At 33.4% G+C, this 18758-nt stretch overlaps 1 protein-coding gene, 1 long non-coding RNA gene and 1 pseudogene across 2 annotated transcripts; 2 read left to right on the top strand and 1 right to left on the bottom strand.

Annotated features, from left to right (window-relative positions):
• Positions 1–1412: 1412 nt before the first annotated feature.
• ptgdsa (prostaglandin D2 synthase a) lies at positions 1413–5189 on the top strand. Its single transcript, XM_016288826.1, has 6 exons — positions 1413–1688; positions 2259–2398; positions 3255–3331; positions 3413–3523; positions 3628–3759; positions 5164–5189. The coding sequence occupies exons 1-6, from the start codon at positions 1596–1598 to the stop codon at positions 5187–5189; spliced, it is 579 nt and encodes a 192-aa protein (XP_016144312.1). The 5' UTR covers positions 1413–1595.
• A 5192-nt stretch (positions 5190–10381) lies between these two features.
• Positions 10382–14557, top strand: LOC107597659 (protein AMBP-like; annotated as a pseudogene).
• Positions 12453–13143, bottom strand: LOC107597607 (uncharacterized). Its single transcript, XR_001610477.1, has 3 exons — positions 12924–13143; positions 12798–12844; positions 12453–12529 (listed from the first exon to the last, which is right to left on the bottom strand). It is a non-coding gene; the product is annotated as an uncharacterized lncRNA (long non-coding RNA).
• Positions 14558–18758: the final 4201 nt, after the last annotated feature.

Genomic DNA, 18758 nt, shown 5'->3' with positions numbered 1-18758 from the left:
TTTTAGTGGAACACAACAACTGTCAGATTCTGAAATGGACACAAAAAAAATCCAGGTGACTTTTTCCAAGTCCTCTGAAGCCATATGATACTTTTATGTGTGTATTCCTGTTACTGCAGCTTTCAAATGTCCTTCTCCATTTTACATATTTAAAAAAGCAGTGTCACATTGACAACAGACCTGGTGTAATAAAAGCGTTTCAGAAGGCGAGGAAGATAATCAGTCAATTTCAACTTGAAACCTTGAATTTCAGTCATTTTTTTTTTCCTTTTTAGTATTTTCATGAAAATTCTTCTGTGTTCCAAAAAAACTAATAAATAAAATCACACAGGTTTGGAATAACATAAAAGTGAGTAATGATGACAAAGTTTTCATTTTTGGCTAAACAATCTTTTTAAAGTCGCGTAAAAAGACGCACACTTGCAGACACACACCAACAACCTTCAATTTCAGTAATGTGTTTTGACAGAGATTTTTGCTTTTTAATTTAATGTCTTTCTTCATATATTGTAAAGGCGTTAGCGATGTGAAATGCAAAACCAGTGCTGTGAATAATGTTTGTATTTATTTATTTTTTTAAATACTTCGAGAATTTCCACTGTATCGTAAAAAAACTGTCCGTTTTCTGTTTTAGTCCCAACTTCAACATTTCAAAGGATGGGTTTGTGTGTGCAAGTGTGTGTCTGGTTTTTTATTGTTTATTTTCTCTCTCAAAATGATATCAGCGTTGTTGTTCTCATGTCTGTCCACTAGATTGCACTCATTCCGGAGATAAACGTTCCCTCCTCGTGCATAGAATGGCTGAGTTGCCATCCAAAATTGTGTTCATGTTTTCACTGATAATTATTTTATGAGGGATATCTAATGTTTTATATTGAACTAATTATTTACTGTGGATTTTTCTTTTATTTGCTTTGTCAATATAGCTTTAAAGCTACAAAGGACCATTTTCAAGTAACATAACTTGTGTTTTATCTTGTTTTATTGAGCACCAAAGCCAATGTATTTTGTTAGTTAAGAAGGAAAACTGACCCTTTTTTCCTCAGTTTTGTTTATAAATTGTACTGATTTGTCACCCTTCTGAAAAGACTGATCATAAATGCACTTTTATTTTGTCTATTTCTGTTCAGTACTCAGGAACAACATGCAGAGGCAGATGAGAGAAGGGAAACTATGAGTGAGCCGGCTGTGTGTGTGTGTGTGCGTGTGTGTGTGAGTGTGTGTGTTGATGTAGAGGAGGTGTGTGAGGTGTGCCGCGTCACACTGAGGTCCTCTTGTCTTAAAGACTAGCTGTAAATCATGCTCTTTCGAAAAAATGGCACCCAAGAATCAATATTAATAAAAAAAATATTAATTCTCTGTAGTTGCTCCTGTTTGTCTAATTTATTGCATCTAAAATATAGAAACATTTATGACTTTGTGGGATGGAAATTGTAATATTTGTACGTTTCAAACATGGTACCTTCGATGAATGGTCTCTCTGTTAGGTGTGTGTTCTTGCATGTGATTGGCTGGATTGGTGAGGGGGAGGAGCTAATGTGGCTGGCAGACCCTGAACAGTCCACAATCCCTGGCTGTGTTCCTACAACGTCACCATGAAGATCGCCTTGGTGAGCATCTTTTGGCTGATGCTCCTGACTGACATCCACGCCAGCGTCCAACCGCAGAAAAACTTTGACCTTCAGAGGGTGAGAACTTGTGCTTTAGCTGATGTTTTAAACACTGAAGCTTCATGAAATGATTTTAGGTGCCTTTTTTTCTGTACAGTAGCATGTTCCGATTACGCTGGTTTTGGACTAGTAGCAATTTCCAAACAGCATTTTGAAAAGTGGGTCTTTGTTGAGTTCAGGCTGGTGTTGTGTGATATTTAGACAGCTGAATAATGTTTGTTTAGGGATATTTTTCTTCTCTAGGGCTGAAATACATAGAAATAGACATGTTGGTTAGGGTAATGCTCTACAGGGCTGTTTGAGGGGACAGCGATTGCGTTAACTGTAGAGACAGAGCTCAGGGCAAAGGTCACCGCTCAGTGTTGCAACAAGGACTGAGTGATTTCTGCCAAGTTCTCAAGGCATCTTCATGAGATTTTATGAAAAAAAAAGAATTTTTTTAAGGGAAGACACAAAAGATCAGTTCTGTTATCTGATACTGATTGGACTTTAGAATCAGGCTAAATATTTTGGGCGGATTCTCTGTTGATTTTCCCAGATGTCCTTGTCTAATTATGCTTATTCTCTTAAGATATTGTGTTTGTTCAGTTTGCAGGGAGGTGGTATCGGGTCGGTCTGGCCTATGATTCCCCAGGTTTTGTGCAGCATAGAAGCAAACTCCCCATCTCTATGGGCACAGTGGAGCCGAAGGAGAACGGGAATGTCAACATGACCATGTGGAGTTTAAGGTGAAGGACACCCATTTTCATCTATGTAAAATAAATTATATTATTCATCTATATATACAAAATATTTGTATATAATACAGTAAAACATAATATAATATCTATAATACTATTGCACAAGTTCTTTTACATACAACAAGTTGAGAATTGTATATTTAGAACAACAGCACTTTGAACTCTCTGTTAATACTGAGAAGCATATTTCAGAAAATTATTTTGTTTGAGTTTTAATTCATAATGAAGTTAGAATAGTTCCAAAAATATTATTATTGCCATCTTAAAATTGTTATATATTATTATATTATATTATATTCACACACTGTGTGATGATTGTTGTCAATTGTTTTCTTTAACATAGTTAAGCATAGTTCCTAAAATAACTGTTATATTATATTATTCATGATTATTCTTGTGTCATTTGTTTTCATTAAAACAGTTAAGAATACTTTTTAAAATAACTGTATTATTATATTATATTTAGTGCTGTCAAACGATTAGTCGCATCCAAAATAAAAGTTTTTGTTTACATAATATATATGTGTGTACTGTGTATATTTATTATGTGTATATATAAATACAAACACATGTATGTATATATTTTGGGAAAATATGTTATGTTTATATATTAAATATATTTGTATATATAAATTATATAAATATATATACATGTACATATTTTCAAAATATATACTGTATGTGTGTGTATATGTATGTTTATAAATACATAATAAATATACAAAGTACACATGTATATTATGTAAACAAAAACTTTTATTTGGGATGCGATTAATCGTGATTAATCGTTTGACAGCACTAATATATTAGATTATATTCACTCATCTCCTGTGATCATATGCAGTTCCTCTGGCTGTCATTCTAAGGTCTACATTTATAAGAAGACTTCTGTGCCCGGCGTCTTCACCTACTACAGCATTCGTGAGTCAACATATAAGACAGATATGACTGATCAGAGCCTGAGATGATGCTACCGTTCAGTTTTTTTATTGTAATTTAAAGGTCACAGAAGGGTGAAGGATGTTACTGTGGTGGAGACGAACTACACAGAGTACGCCCTGGTCCTCAAACACAAGAAGTTTAAAAAGGAGTTCACACAAGTGGCCCTTTATGGTTAGTCTGCAATAAACAACTGTTATCAACTCAAGCTATTTGGGAGGGCGTTCTTGTTCCTCTGACTTTGTAAATTGTTCTCAGTGCCTGTAATTTTACTGTAGGTCGTACTAAGAAGTTGAGGGCAGATGTGATGGAGAAGTTCAGAGTGTATGCCACAGCTCAAGGATTCCCGAAGGACTCCATACTGACTCCACCAGCTGCTGGTAAACCACTCAATGCACTTACACCCGCAAGTTTGACTTCATCTGGACAATTAAAGGGGCAGTTCACCCCAAAATGAAAACGTGTCATCACTGACTCCAAACCTGTATGAGTTTCTCTATTCTGTTGAACAAAAAAGAAGATATTTTGAAGAATGTTGGTAACCAAACAGTTGACGGTAGCCATTGACTTCCATAGTGTGTAAAAAAAATACTATGGGGATTCAAATAAATCGTTACTGTAAATTCGTTACTGTCATGGTACTCCGGAGTAGTGATGTTAGGTTCTTGAACGAATCGTTCTTTTGAGCCGGTTCTCAGGAAGTAACCGGTTGAGCCGGTTCACAAATCGAACTTTAGTTCCGGGTTGATGACGCAGGACGCACAGCCGAAGTAGCACGTCCAGCTCCGAACCGAATGAGCCGGTTCAACCAACTGTCGAAGTTTGCCGAGGATTACCGAAGATTCTGATGAGTGAGTTGACGATACTGTGCAAGCCTGAGGCGCGTACTGGAAATATGCTTGTTTATTATGACAGTTGTTCATTTACATTTTATTAAAACCTGCAAAAATCTTTCTGCCGAGTGATGTAAATACATTTTACAATAGTTTATTGTGCATGCATATTATATTTAAAGTTGCTTAAGCGAAATCAAGGAGTTTATAAGACTGGTTTATTCATTCTTTATACTTTAGACATGTAGAACATATCCGCGTTTGTGCATCAATGTCTGTAATGTGTGCTGTAGGTGCGAAACTTTTAGGAATCTTATCCAAGTTGTAGGCTAGTCAATATTGCTCAGTCAGTCGTATCGGAGAATCCGCGAATGAAACTGTGACCACAAACACCATTAACTTAAGTGAATTATATGGCAGTAATCAGCTTTATGTTTGAATGTTACAATATGCGTTGACACAAATGACTTATTTGAATTTTTCATTGATACAACAAGGCATTGAGTTGTTAGAAAAGAAATGTGTAGAGACGTTATTGCTTGATGACGTCAGGAACCGATGATTCGGTTTTTTGAATAGGTTCAATGAGCCGATCTGTCCGAAAAGAACCGGTTCGCAGAAATGAATCAGACTTTGCATCACTACTCCTGAGCTGGGAGCGAGGAATAACTTCAACAAAACAGACTTTAATAATCCAATCACTGGGAATACAGGGAGCGTAGGAGACACAGAGCACATAAAATGACGTTTAAGACTCGACAAACACAGACCGCAAAGGCATGGACTTAAATAAAGGGGATAATAAGGGAAACACAGGTGCATGGGATCAACTAATAATGAGACACGCCTGGGAGCAATGAACACAATCAAACACAAGGGAAAACTAGGTCACGGAGCACATGGGGAGGAAAATAACACACAGACAGGTCCAAACTCCTGACAGTTACTTACATTCTTTACATTATCTTCTTTTGTGTTCAGTAGAAGAAAAAGAAACTCGTGCATAGGGCTGTAAAAACTCCACAAAAAAAGTAATTTACTTAATATTTGTGTGCATACTGTTTATATTTATATGTACATATAAATACACACACATCTATACATGTATGTTTAAGAAATATATGTAATATATTTATTTATAATATAAATCAAATGTTTTGGAAGCGATTAATCGACTTTACAGCCCTACTCATACAGGTCTGTAACAACACGAGGGTGAGTAAATGATGACAGAATTTTCATTTTTGGCTGAACCTAAAACTGAATGAATGTGTAAAAGGCTCTTTAGGGTTCGAATGATAAAGCAATGCTGTTCAAATTGACGAGTGACGACACAAAGTATTTGGAGAGTTATGTTGTTGTCAAATATGAATTTCTCATGTTTATAGATGAAGCGATTGTTGGTTACTCTGATAGGACACCTGAGGAGAAGATTTTAATAATTTGATATATTGATGTATATTACTGAACTCAATCAGTGCATCTGAAATCACTAAATTATGGCCTCATGGGATAATAAAGTGGGTAACACTTTACTTGAAGGGGTGTGCATAAGACTGACATGGCACCTTCATAATCATGACATGACACATGTCATGAATATGAAGGAGGTTTTATGCATTTTTATGACAACTGTCATTAAGTGTCATTCGCTCAGTTATGTCATTTTTAATGCAAATATGACATTATTTGACCTAACCCTAACCTAACCCTACCCCTAACCATAGCCCATAACAAAGACATCTCAAACAATGTCATCTTTGCATTAAAAATGACATAACTGAGCGAATGACACTTAATGACAGTTGTCATAAACATGCATAAAAAACCTTCATATTCATGACATGTGTCATGTTATGATTATGTAGGTGTCACGTCATGATTATGAAGGTGTCATGTCAGTCTTATGCACACCCCTTCAAGTAAAGTGTAACCATAAAGTGTCCATCGAATGCACACTTCAGAATCCAGGCAGAAGTAGGAAGTCATCCGGGTACTTTTAATCGGGTTACTTTTGACTGTTTTTCAAATTCTCTGAATTCAGACATACTACTCTTTTGGTGTACTGTTTTTAGCATTCTTGTAAGGTACAGGGAAGTATTGAATTCGGATTCAGTCATATTTTAAAAAAGTACTTTTTTTATTTAAATAATATCTTTGCGATCATGTCAACGATTTATTACATATTGTAATAAAAGTTAAACTTTTTATGAAAGAAAAAAGGTACAAAACAAATACAATATATACAACATAAAACAAACAATTCATGCAATAGGTGTTTAAACTTTATATACTGTTTATTTGCATTTTGGTGAATGCACCAAATATTTTATGTGAAAGTAGACTTTACAAAACAAAAATGACACAATATATACGATCCTTTTTTAACATGAAACAAAAAATGTATAAATATTAATAATATAATAAATTAAGTCAATAATAAACACTTCAAGCAATTCATGAAATAGCAAGAAATAGGTAGAAAGAAAAAATCATCTCTATTTAAAAGGGTTTAATAGGCTTTGTATAGGTTTTTTTTAATCGTTTTTTAGTTTCTTATATTGTAATTAATCTAAAATGATTTATGAGAAAGTAGGCTATATAAAACTAAAAATTACCTACAATATATAGACCTACAACGTGAAATAAACAGGAAACAAAATTCATGAAAGTAAAATTAAGTATTAATTGTATAATAATAATAAGAACTTAATAACAATTATAACTACTGTAATTATAGCATTATGCAAGATATTCAACTGATATGTACACACACACACATATATATATATGGCCCCTAAAATAAATAAATGAAAATGGAAAAATAAATTGTAATGTTAGTTCGTAGGACTTCCCTAGTAAATTTGATTTGTACACATCTGTGACCCTGGAGCACAGAAGCAGTGTTAAGTCGCTGGGGTATATGGTTTTTGTGGTCCAGGGTCACATTTCAGTAACTTTTCTTTTGGTCTAATACAAGTGTTAAGGTGATATTTGCATTAAAAAAAAATTCACTGGCTGTTATACAAAAATAATTATGCAGTGCAGTGCATTGTTACCATGAATAGCTATGATTATAATCTGGCCAGTGATGTGATCCTTCTAACGCGTCCACATCCACCTGCATCTGAACCTCTCTAATGGGCCTTATTTCTCCTAATCTCCTCGTCTCCTCTGGAAGTTCATGGGCAAATGGTATGATATTGCGACTGCGTCCACACACCCGTGGATGAAGCGTCACAAGGCAGACGCAGCCATCGGCTCTATGGAGCTGCAGTCCAGTGACTCAACACAGACCATCAGCATGACCCGGATGCCCGCAGGTACAGCACACAATTACCTCACATCCAATCAACACACTACTGTTCACTGAACACCCTCATACCCTCAAAACAGACCCTGTATGACAGGCATTGTGTGTTTCTTCTGCAGACATGGCAGCTGTAAATCCATCAGTGGAGAATATCAGCTGAGCAAAACCCCTGGAAGATTTCATTACCACAGCGCCAGTGCTGTCGATCACAGAGCGACCTTGTGTCGTTTCACTGCTGTTTATGTCTCTTTGCTCATGTACACTCTTAAAAATAAAGGTGCTTCACGATGCCATAGTAGAACCTTTTTGTCTAAATGGTTCCATAAAGAACCTTTAACATCTGAAGAACCTTTCTGTTTCACTAAAGGTTCTTTGAGGCGAAAGAAGGTTCTTCAGATTATAAAAAGGTAAGAAAGAGATGGATCTTTAAAGAACCTTTGACTGAACCAGAAATTGTTCTTCTAAGGCATCGCTGCGAAGAACCTTTTAAGCACCTTCTTTTTTAAGAGTGTATAGGCCTATTTGAAAAATGTCAGGGAGTATAGAGTAATACTACAGTATCAGAGCTGGGTAGTAACTGATTACATGTAATCTGGATTACGTTATCAGATTAAAAAAATTAAGTACTTATGATTAGATTACATTACTTGTAATTACTCTTTAATTGATTACATGATTGCATTGCATGTTATTCACACAAAAACAATTGATTCGTCATAATTCCTCTTTTTCATCATTTAAATGTTCCTTTGTAAAATGGCCTCCCGCTTATATACACTCAGAAAGTCTTCCAGTTTTGTGGACATTCACACAGAGATCAGTCATTAGTCAGGTGGATACACTGCATTTGACCACTGGATTTACAAAAATCATTTCAGGTTTAGGAAGTGTTTCAACATTGCATCAACTACTGATGAACACATTCATTTTTATTTGAATTATCACTCCGTTGGTTTAACCATGCTGTGGTCCAGGGTCACATTTCAGTAACTTTTCTTTTGGTCTAATACAAGTGTTAAGGTGATATTTGCATTAAAAAAAAATTCACTGGCTGTTATACAAAAATAATTATGCAGTGCAGTGCATTGTTACCATGAATAGCTATGATTATAATCTGGCCAGTGATGTGATCCTTCTAACGCGTCCACATCCACCTGCATCTGAACCTCTCTAATGGGCCTTATTTCTCCTAATCTCCTCGTCTCCTCTGGAAGTTCATGGGCAAATGGTATGATATTGCGACTGCGTCCACACACCCGTGGATGAAGCGTCACAAGGCAGACGCAGCCATCGGCTCTATGGAGCTGCAGTCCAGTGACTCAACACAGACCATCAGCATGACCCGGATGCCCGCAGGTACAGCACACAATTACCTCACATCCAATCAACACACTACTGTTCACTGAACACCCTCATACCCTCAAAACAGACCCTGTATGACAGGCATTGTGTGTTTCTTCTGCAGACATGGCAGCTGTAAATCCATCAGTGGAGAATATCAGCTGAGCAAAACCCCTGGAAGATTTCATTACCACAGCGCCAGTGCTGTCGATCACAGAGCGACCTTGTGTCGTTTCACTGCTGTTTATGTCTCTTTGCTCATGTACACTCTTAAAAATAAAGGTGCTTCACGATGCCATAGTAGAACCTTTTTGTCTAAATGGTTCCATAAAGAACCTTTAACATCTGAAGAACCTTTCTGTTTCACTAAAGGTTCTTTGAGGCGAAAGAAGGTTCTTCAGATTATAAAAAGGTAAGAAAGAGATGGATCTTTAAAGAACCTTTGACTGAACCAGAAATTGTTCTTCTAAGGCATCGCTGCGAAGAACCTTTTAAGCACCTTCTTTTTTAAGAGTGTATAGGCCTATTTGAAAAATGTCAGGGAGTATAGAGTAATACTACAGTATCAGAGCTGGGTAGTAATTGATTACATGTAATCTGGATTACGTTATCAGATTAAAAAAATTAAGTACTTATGATTAGATTACATTACTTGTAATTACTCTTTAATTGATTACATGATTGCATTGCATGTTATTCACACAAAAACAATTGATTCGTCATAATTCCTCTTTTTCATCATTTAAATGTTCCTTTGTAAAATGGCCTCCCGCTTATATACACTCAGAAAGTCTTCCAGTTTTGTGGACATTCACACAGAGATCAGTCATTAGTCAGGTGGATACACTGCATTTGACCACTGGATTTACAAAAATCATTTCAGGATTAGGAAGTGTTTAAACATTGAATCAACTACTGATGAACACATTCATTTTTATTTGAATTATCACTCCGTTGGTTTAACCATGCATTACTTTGTCTTTCACACACACACAAAATGCACAATTTCACACTGTTTCTTATTTACATATAATGCAGGCAACTTTTTTTGTCTTTCACCTAATATATTTACTTGAAGTACACCTCAGAATTTAAAATAAATATGTGACCCTGGAGCACAAAAGCAGTGTTAAGTCGCTGGGGGATATTTGTAGCAATAGCCAAGAATACATTGTATGAGTCAAAATTATTGATTTTGCTTTTATGCCAAAAATCATTAGGATATTAAGTAAAGATCATGTTCCATGAAAATATTTTGTAAATTTCCTACCGTAAATATATCAAAACGGAATTTTTGATTAGTAATATGCATTGCTAAGAACTTCATTTGAACAACTTTAAAGGTGATTTTCTCAATAATTAGATTTTTTTGCACCCTCAGATTCCAGATTTTCAAATATTGTCCTAACAAACCATACAGCAATTGAAAGCTTATTTATATGATGTATAAATCTCAATTTCAAAATATTTACCCTTATGACTAGTTTTGTGGTCCAGGGTCACATATTTTAATTATTAAGTATCACAGTTCTCTGTTCACGTGACATGCAGGTAAACAAATAAAATATTAACTTTTTTTACAGTTTCATTTTGATTCATGTTATTTTAAAATCATTTATTTAAATTGTACTTTTTTATGATTTCATTAATTATCAGCTTTGCATTAAACTCATGAACCTCCTGCAGTTCCTTCATGAACCCCAGTTTGGGAAACCTTGACATAATGTTAATAACAACAAATGGAATATATTTTTATTTATATCAATATGGTACAAGTTTATCCTGTTTAAATCGATGTGATAAATGAGTTAGGTCAAAAGTAGTCTGATTATATAACCTAAAATGTGTGATGTAATGGATTACGTTACTAATTACAGTTTTTGTCATATCATTTGGAATCAGTAAAGGATTACAATTTGTAAGTTATCTGCCCAGCTCCGTTTACACGTTTTTTTCCTGAAAGGTTTTAGTTGGATGGTTATCCATTTTTTTTTTTATGTTACTATTTATTTCAAAATGTTCCGAGAGCATTCAAAAGTAACATTCTCATAATAATGTTTTCAAAATTATCAAATGGAATGTTCCCTTAATGTTTTAAACGGTTTAAAAACTGGGCATTTTGAACATTCAGAGAACATTCAGCAATGATATTTGTATAATTGAATGGGAGCATCTGGGTTATCTGGTTTGTGTTTGTTGTGTAGGACGTGCTATGCAGCTGCGGCCCACTCTCATCGAAGACTTCAAGACCCTGGTGGCTGAGCAGGGAATGAGTGAAGACACTAATCAAAAAGTACAAAGGTACCCTCACGACGCAAACCAATGCAAAACACACTTTTATTCAGATCAGATGTCATTGTTTTTGGCTCTGTGTCGTCAGGTGAATGTATTCCAGGTGAGCAGGTCACACCAGAGCCACAGATCCAGGTGAAGACCTCAGCACACACACCATAAACTAAAACACTTACATTTGAGCTAAAAGCTAATAGTTACCAAGTGGGATTGTTCAACCAAAAATGACAACTTTGTCATCAGTTATTCATCCTAATGTCGTTCCAAACCTGTGTATTTAACGTTTAAATCATTTAAAGTCTGCTGAATCCATACAAACACATAAACAACACCCGAGGGTGAATAAATAATCGATTGATAGAAGCGTGATTAATAATCCTGTCATGTGATTGGATCTCAATAGAGGGCGAGGAGGAATGTGGTCCTGCCGGCCCCTGAGGAGGGATCGGGGGACGATACACCCATCTTCAGAGGACCTGGTGAGCAATAGTGCCACTTATGTGCTTTCATATATGTAAACGAATATCATAGGTGATAGTTGACAAATTTGTAACTAATGTGTTATGGTATAATAATGTATCAAGTGTAAGTGTTTACTGGGTGTTTTTGTACATTTCATGACTGGTTGGTAACCATTTGATTTAATAATTATTTTTTATTTATTTGTTTGTTTGTTTGTTTGTTTATTTATTTAGCCTTGTGGTGTGACAAATGTTTTAAATGTGCAAATATGTCACAAAATTACTGAGGTCAAAAAAAAGGGCATGTGTAATAATTATACAAAAAAACTGCCTTTTGATTGGTTATCCATACAGCTGAGCTAGTTTTTATTTAATTTTGCAAGAAAAAAAGAAAACAATGTTTGAATTTGGGCAGGGTTATATATATATATATATATATATATATATATATATATATATATATAACCCTGCCCAAATTAAAACATTGTTTTCTTTTTTTCTTGCAAAATTAAATAAAAACTAGCTCAGCTGTATGGATAACCAATCAAAAGGCAGTTTTTTTGTATAATTATTACACATGCCCTTTTTTTTGACCTCAGTAATTTTGTGACATATTTGCACATTTAAAACATTTGTCACACCACAAGGCTAAATAAATAAACAAACAAACAAACAAACAAATAAATAAAAAATAATTATTAAATCAAATGGTTACCAACCAGTCATGAAATGTACAAAAACACCCAGTAAACACTTACACTTGATACATTATTATACCATAACACATTAGTTACAAATTTGTCAACTATCACCTATGATATTCGTTTACATATATGAAAGCACATAAGTGGCACTATTGCTCACCAGGTCCTCTGAAGATGGGTGTATCGTCCCCCGATCCCTCCTCAGGGGCCGGCAGGACCACATTCCTCCTCGCCCTCTATTGAGATCCAATCACATGACAGGATTATTAATCACGCTTCTATCAATCGATTATTTATTCACCCTCGGGTGTTGTTTATGTGTTTGTATGGATTCAGCAGACTTTAAATGATTTAAACGTTAAATACACAGGTTTGGAACGACATTAGGATGAATAACTGATGACAAAGCTGTCATTTTTGGTTGAACAATCCCACTTGGTAACTATTAGCTTTTAGCTCAAATGTAAGTGTTTTAGTTTATGGTGTGTGTGCTGAGGTCTTCACCTGGATCTGTGGCTCTGGTGTGACCTGCTCACCTGGAATACATTCACCTGACGACACAGAGCCAAAAACAATGACATCTGATCTGAATAAAAGTGTGTTTTGCATTGGTTTGCGTCGTGAGGGTACCTTTGTACTTTTTGATTAGTGTCTTCACTCATTCCCTGCTCAGCCACCAGGGTCTTGAAGTCTTCGATGAGAGTGGGCCGCAGCTGCATAGCACGTCCTACACAACAAACACAAACCAGATAACCCAGACGCTCCCATTCAATTATACAAATATCATTGCTGAATGTTCTCTGAATGTTCAAAATGCCCAGTTTTTAAACCGTTTAAAACATTAAGGGAACATTCCATTTGATAATTTTGAAAACATTATTATGAGAATGTTACTTTTGAATGCTCTCGGAACATTTTGAAATAAATAGTAACATAAAAAAAAAAATGGATAACCATCCAACTAAAACCTTTCAGGAAAAAAACGTGTAAACGGAGCTGGGCAGATAACTTACAAATTGTAATCCTTTACTGATTCCAAATGATATGACAAAAACTGTAATTAGTAACGTAATCCATTACATCACACATTTTAGGTTATATAATCAGACTACTTTTGACCTAACTCATTTATCACATCGATTTAAACAGGATAAACTTGTACCATATTGATATAAATAAAAATATATTCCATTTGTTGTTATTAACATTATGTCAAGGTTTCCCAAACTGGGGTTCATGAAGGAACTGCAGGAGGTTCATGAGTTTAATGCAAAGCTGATAATTAATGAAATCATAAAAAAGTACAATTTAAATAAATGATTTTAAAATAACATGAATCAAAACAATGGCTTAATATTAAGATGCAACAAAGATTTTAAATATACATTACTGTTCAAAAATTTGAGTTCATTAAGATTTTTTGATTGTTTTTTTAAAGGTTACATTTACTTGATCAAAAATACAGTAAAAACGCAATATTGTAAAATATTTAAATTTCAGCTGAATATTACAATTTCATTGACTTGGTGCTCAATAATTATTATTATTCATTATATAAACAGTTTTGTTGCTTAATATTTTTGTGGAAAGCATGGTACTTTTTTTAAAGGATCCCTTGATGAATAGAACATGTAAAATAACTGCATTTATTTGAAATAGAAATCTAAAAGTAACATTTTAAATGTTTTTACTGTCACTATTGACCAGTTTAATGCATCCTTACTGAAAAAAAATATTTTCTTTCTTTCGTTTTTTTTTTTTTTTTTTTTAATCTGAATGACCCCAAATTTTTAAACAGTAGTGTATTTTACTTTTTGTATTATTTAATTACGTGTGAAAAGAAAGAGTGCAGAGTATGGACTGATAAATCTTTAGGGGGAAAAAGATTATTGCTTTGATATTATAGAAGATAGTTATAATCTTATAGGGGTATAATAAATTATAATATGTAATATATACTATAATTTAAAATGATTATAATTAAAGAGTTGCTTTGATAACTTTGCTTCGTTAAATGACCCATGTGTGTGTGTGCGCGCGTGTGTGTGTGTGTGAAATGAAATGAAATATGTGCAGTTTCACATGGTTAGTGCAAATCGTCACATGACCAGAGCAGTTGAATTCCTGTTTGCGCCTTGAGAAGATGAAGACTGCATCAAAGCTCCAAAACAAAAGGCTAGTAAAGTATGTATATAAAGAACATAAAGATAAGATAAAGATTTTTGGTCAACATTATCTTTAAGTTGTCTAGTACGGAAGAGGATTAGGACCAAGCAATAATAAAAAAAAATAAAACCATCTAGAGATTAAAGTCATTATAATACGAGATTAAACTCATTCAATTTCAAGATAAATGTCGAAATTAAATGTTGAGATTAAATTTATAAAATTTCGAGAATAAAGTCATGTTTCGAGATAAATCTCGTTAAATTTTGAGGGAAAAAGTTGAGATAAAATTGAGAATAAAGTCATTAAATTACGAGAAAAAAAGTAGTTAAATTTCGAGAGAAAAAAACTCGCTACATTTTGAGGAAAAAGTCTAAATAAAATGTTGAGAATAAACTAATTTAATTATGAGAAAAAAAGTCGGCGTGTTTCGAGATTTTTTTTTAAGACTTTTTTCTCGAAATGTAACGACTTTTTTAAAGACTATTCTCAACATTTTATATCGACTTTTTTTCTCGAAATGTAACTTTTTTCTCGTAATTTAAAGACTATTCTCAACATTTTATCAACTTTTTTTCTCAATGTAACTTTTTTCTCGTCATTTAAAGACTATTCTCAACATTTTATCAACTTTTTTTCTCAATGTAACTTTTTTCTCGTCATTTAAAGACTATTCTCAACATTTTATCAACTTTTTTTCTCAATGTAACTTTTTTCTCGTAATTTAAAGACTTTATTCTCAACATTTTATATCAACTTTTTTTCTCGAAATGTAATAACTTTCTTTCTCGTAATTTAAAGACTTTATTCTCAACATTTTATCAACTTTTTTTCTCAATGTAACTTTTTTCTCGTCATTTAAAGACTATTCTCAACATTTTATTTAGACTTTTTTTCTCGAAATGTAACTTTTTTCTCGTAATTTAAAGACTTTATTCTTAACATTTCATATCGACTTTTTTTCTCAATGTAACGACTTTCTCGTAATTTAATGACTTTATTCGCAACATTTTATATCAACTTTTTTTCTCGAAATGTAACTTTTTTCTCGTAATTTAAAAACTATTCTCAACATTTTATATCGACTTTTTTCTCGAAATGTAACTTTTTTCTCGTAATTTAAAGACTATTCTCAACATTTTATATCAACTTTTTTTCTCAATGTAACTTTTTTCTCGTAATTTAATGACTTTATTCTCAACATTTTATATCAACTTTTTTTCTCAATGTAACTTTTTTCTCGTAATTTAAAGACTTTATTCTTAACATTTCATATCGACTTTTTTTCTCAATGTAACTTTTTATTCTCAACATTTTATTAGACTTTTTTTCTCGAAATGTAACTTTTTTTCTCGTAATTTAAAAACTATTCTCAACATTTTATTTAAACTTTTTTCTCGAAATGTAACGACTTTCTCGTAATTTAAAGACTTTATTCTCAACATTTTATATCGACTTTTTTTCTCGAAATGTAATAACTTTCTTTCTCGTAATTTAAAGACTTTATTTTTCTTTTCTTTAAAAATAAAATTCAGTCAAATTTTGTATATATATATATTTTATTTTATTTAGTTTTCTTTTGCTTTCTTTAAGAATAAAAATCAGTAAAAATTAAAAAAAAATATTTTCTTGACCAGTGAATAAAATTATTTTCTTTTATTTTCTTTAAAAATAAAATTCAGTAAAATGTTATTTTACTGTATTAAATTCATTTTATTTTGTTGTCTAGTGTGAATAAAATTATTGATTGTATTTATTATTTTATTTAGCTTTCTTTTGCTTTATTTAAGAATAAAAATCATTAAAAATAAAACACATTTTTTTAGTTTGTTATATAATAAATAATAAAATTTTCTTTTCCCGTGTGAATAAAATTTTAATTTTATTTCATTCTTTAAAGATAAAATTCAGTTATTTTATTATTTTAGTTTAGTTTTTTGACCAGTGTAAATAAAATTAGTGTTTGTATTTAGTTTTTTTATTTAGTTTTATTTCACTTTATTTATCAATAAAATCAGTAGTTTTTTTTTTTATTTTATATTTTTTCTTTTCCAAAAAATGTTCTTGTCCAGTGTGAATAAAATAATTTTATTTAAAAATCCTTTCTTTAAAAACAAAATTCAGTAAAAATAAAAAACATTTCATTTTTTTACTGTATTGTATTTTTCTGGGATGTAGTTTTTTTCTTTTCACTGGACACTTTCTTACAATTGCATTACCCGTCTCCTCTACTGACAGTGGCCAGGAGAGTTCAGTGTTGACTACTGAAGGAGCTCTTCTTACCAGCTCTGCTCTCTGGGATTGTGTGAAACTGCCTGCTCATCTGATTTCACTGCTGATCTGTGACCAGTTTTATCGCTCTTCTTATAATACTAAAGCAATACGTTCAGGCTCATGAAGCTGATCCTGCATACGAGCAAAAAAACAGTCAATTCTGAGCAAAGTCCCCAGCAGCCGAGCCAGGCTTCCTGCCCGCTGTTTCTCAGAATTCACGGCTGGTGATGTTGCTGGGAGAATGCTGGGAATATCCGGAGAGGAAAAAGGAACTGACGGCTTTCAGTGACCTTCCGACCAGGGCCACATCACCTGCTCACACCAGCGCTCTCATGCAAACACTATCTGGATAATATGGCAAGCCGCATTAGCATTAAATACTCCTTGCTGTACTAGTCATAATTTAGTTTTGACTAGTCAAAATTCCAATTCCAGATATCTATTCTGCAATTTTGACTCGTCGTAATTGGAATTAAGATATCTACAATGTGATTATGACTAGTCATTATATGCATTGAAGATATCTACAATGCTATTTTGACTAGTCATAACTTAACACACATTAAATCCACACTATCTCGAATACCGCTCCAGAGCGCTATTCAAGGCTAAGTGTATCCCATCATGCATCATGTTCTGGAAATAAATCGTGAGACTTTTTGCCGAGATCTCACGAGAGGTCACGGAAACCTTTCCAATACAAGTTAAACATTACAATAATTAGATATTACATAATTTGGTAGAAAAACAGTGTTTTTACATTTTATTGGTGCAAAGATGAGTAGTGGTGATATTTATTTTGTACAACATTTGCAACTGCTTTTTATCACTTAATTAGAAGCACCACAAATTAAAATTGTCATGTTATAGGGACTACTGAACAGACATTTAGAAGATTTTAATTTAAAACGATTTATTTCCAGAACATGATGCATGATGGGATACACTAAGCCTTGAATAGCGCTCTGGAGCGGTATTCGAGATAGTGTGGATTTAGTGTGCATTAAGGGCACTGCACTTTGGCATTTTGAAGACATGGGACAGACTTGCAAACTTACTTCCTGTGCGCGCACGCGCTCTCAAGTGGCCAAGACCGCAAGTGTGGGTATTTGGACAAGGGGTGTGTGTACAACTTTTCATTACCTGATGGGACACACTTATAGTGTTGTAAAAATGCAAGTGTTTACAGAGTTTTAATTTTTATTTTCAATACTTTGTATTTTAAAATAAACTTCTAAATGTCTGTTCAGTAGTCCCTATAACAGAGATGAGACAATTTAATTTCTGGTGCTTCTAATTAAGTGATAAAAAGCAGTTGCAAATGATGTACAACATAAATATACTCACCTTTGCACCAATAAAACGTGTAGCATTGTGTTTTACTACCAAATTATATGCAATATCTAATTATTATTATTAATATTTAACTTCCATGGGAAAGGTTTCCGTGACCTCTCGCGAGATCTCGGCAAAAAGCCTCACGATTTATTTCCAGAACATGATGCATGATGGGATACACTAAGCCTCGAATAGTGCTCCGGAGCGGTATTCCAGATAGTGTGGACTTAGTGTGCGTTAAGAGCAGTGCGCTCTGGCGTTTTTAAGACCTGGGACAATCTTGTGCACTTACTTCCTGTCCTGTCCTTATCTGAAAATTACTCAAATACACTAGATTTAACAAACCTATATTTCATTCAAATATACATTACCTGTCAAAAGTTTTTGAACAATAATATTTTAAATGTTTTTTAAAGAAGTCTCTTCGGCTCACCAAGCCTGCATTTATTTGATTCAAAGTACAGCAAGAGCAGTAATATTGTGAAATATTATTACAGTGTAAAACAGCTGTTTTCTATGTGAATGTATATTAAACTGTAATGTATTTCTGTGATGCGCAGCTGTATTTTCAGCAGCATTCCTCCAGTCTTCAGTGTCACATGATCTTCAGAAATCAGTATAATATGCTGATCTGCTGCTCAAGAAACATATTTGTTGTTATTATTATTATTATTATTATCAATATTT

The sequence above is a fragment of the Sinocyclocheilus grahami genome, unplaced genomic scaffold, assembly GCF_001515645.1.
Source record: "Sinocyclocheilus grahami isolate Dianchi unplaced genomic scaffold, SAMN03320097.WGS_v1.1 scaffold234.1, whole genome shotgun sequence".
Taxonomy (NCBI): Eukaryota; Metazoa; Chordata; class Actinopteri; order Cypriniformes; family Cyprinidae; genus Sinocyclocheilus; species Sinocyclocheilus grahami.
This window is presented reverse-complemented; position numbering and strand designations above follow the sequence as displayed.

Coding starts and splice junctions, on each gene's coding strand:
- ptgdsa (XM_016288826.1), top strand. CDS start 1,596: ATGAAGATCGCCTTGGTGAGCATCTTTTGGCTGATGCTCCTGACTGAC. Junction 1,689..2,258: donor AAAACTTTGACCTTCAGAGG/GTGAGAACTTGT, acceptor GTGTTTGTTCAG/TTTGCAGGGAGGTGGTATCG. Junction 3,332..3,412: donor CTTCACCTACTACAGCATTC/GTGAGTCAACAT, acceptor TGTAATTTAAAG/GTCACAGAAGGGTGAAGGAT.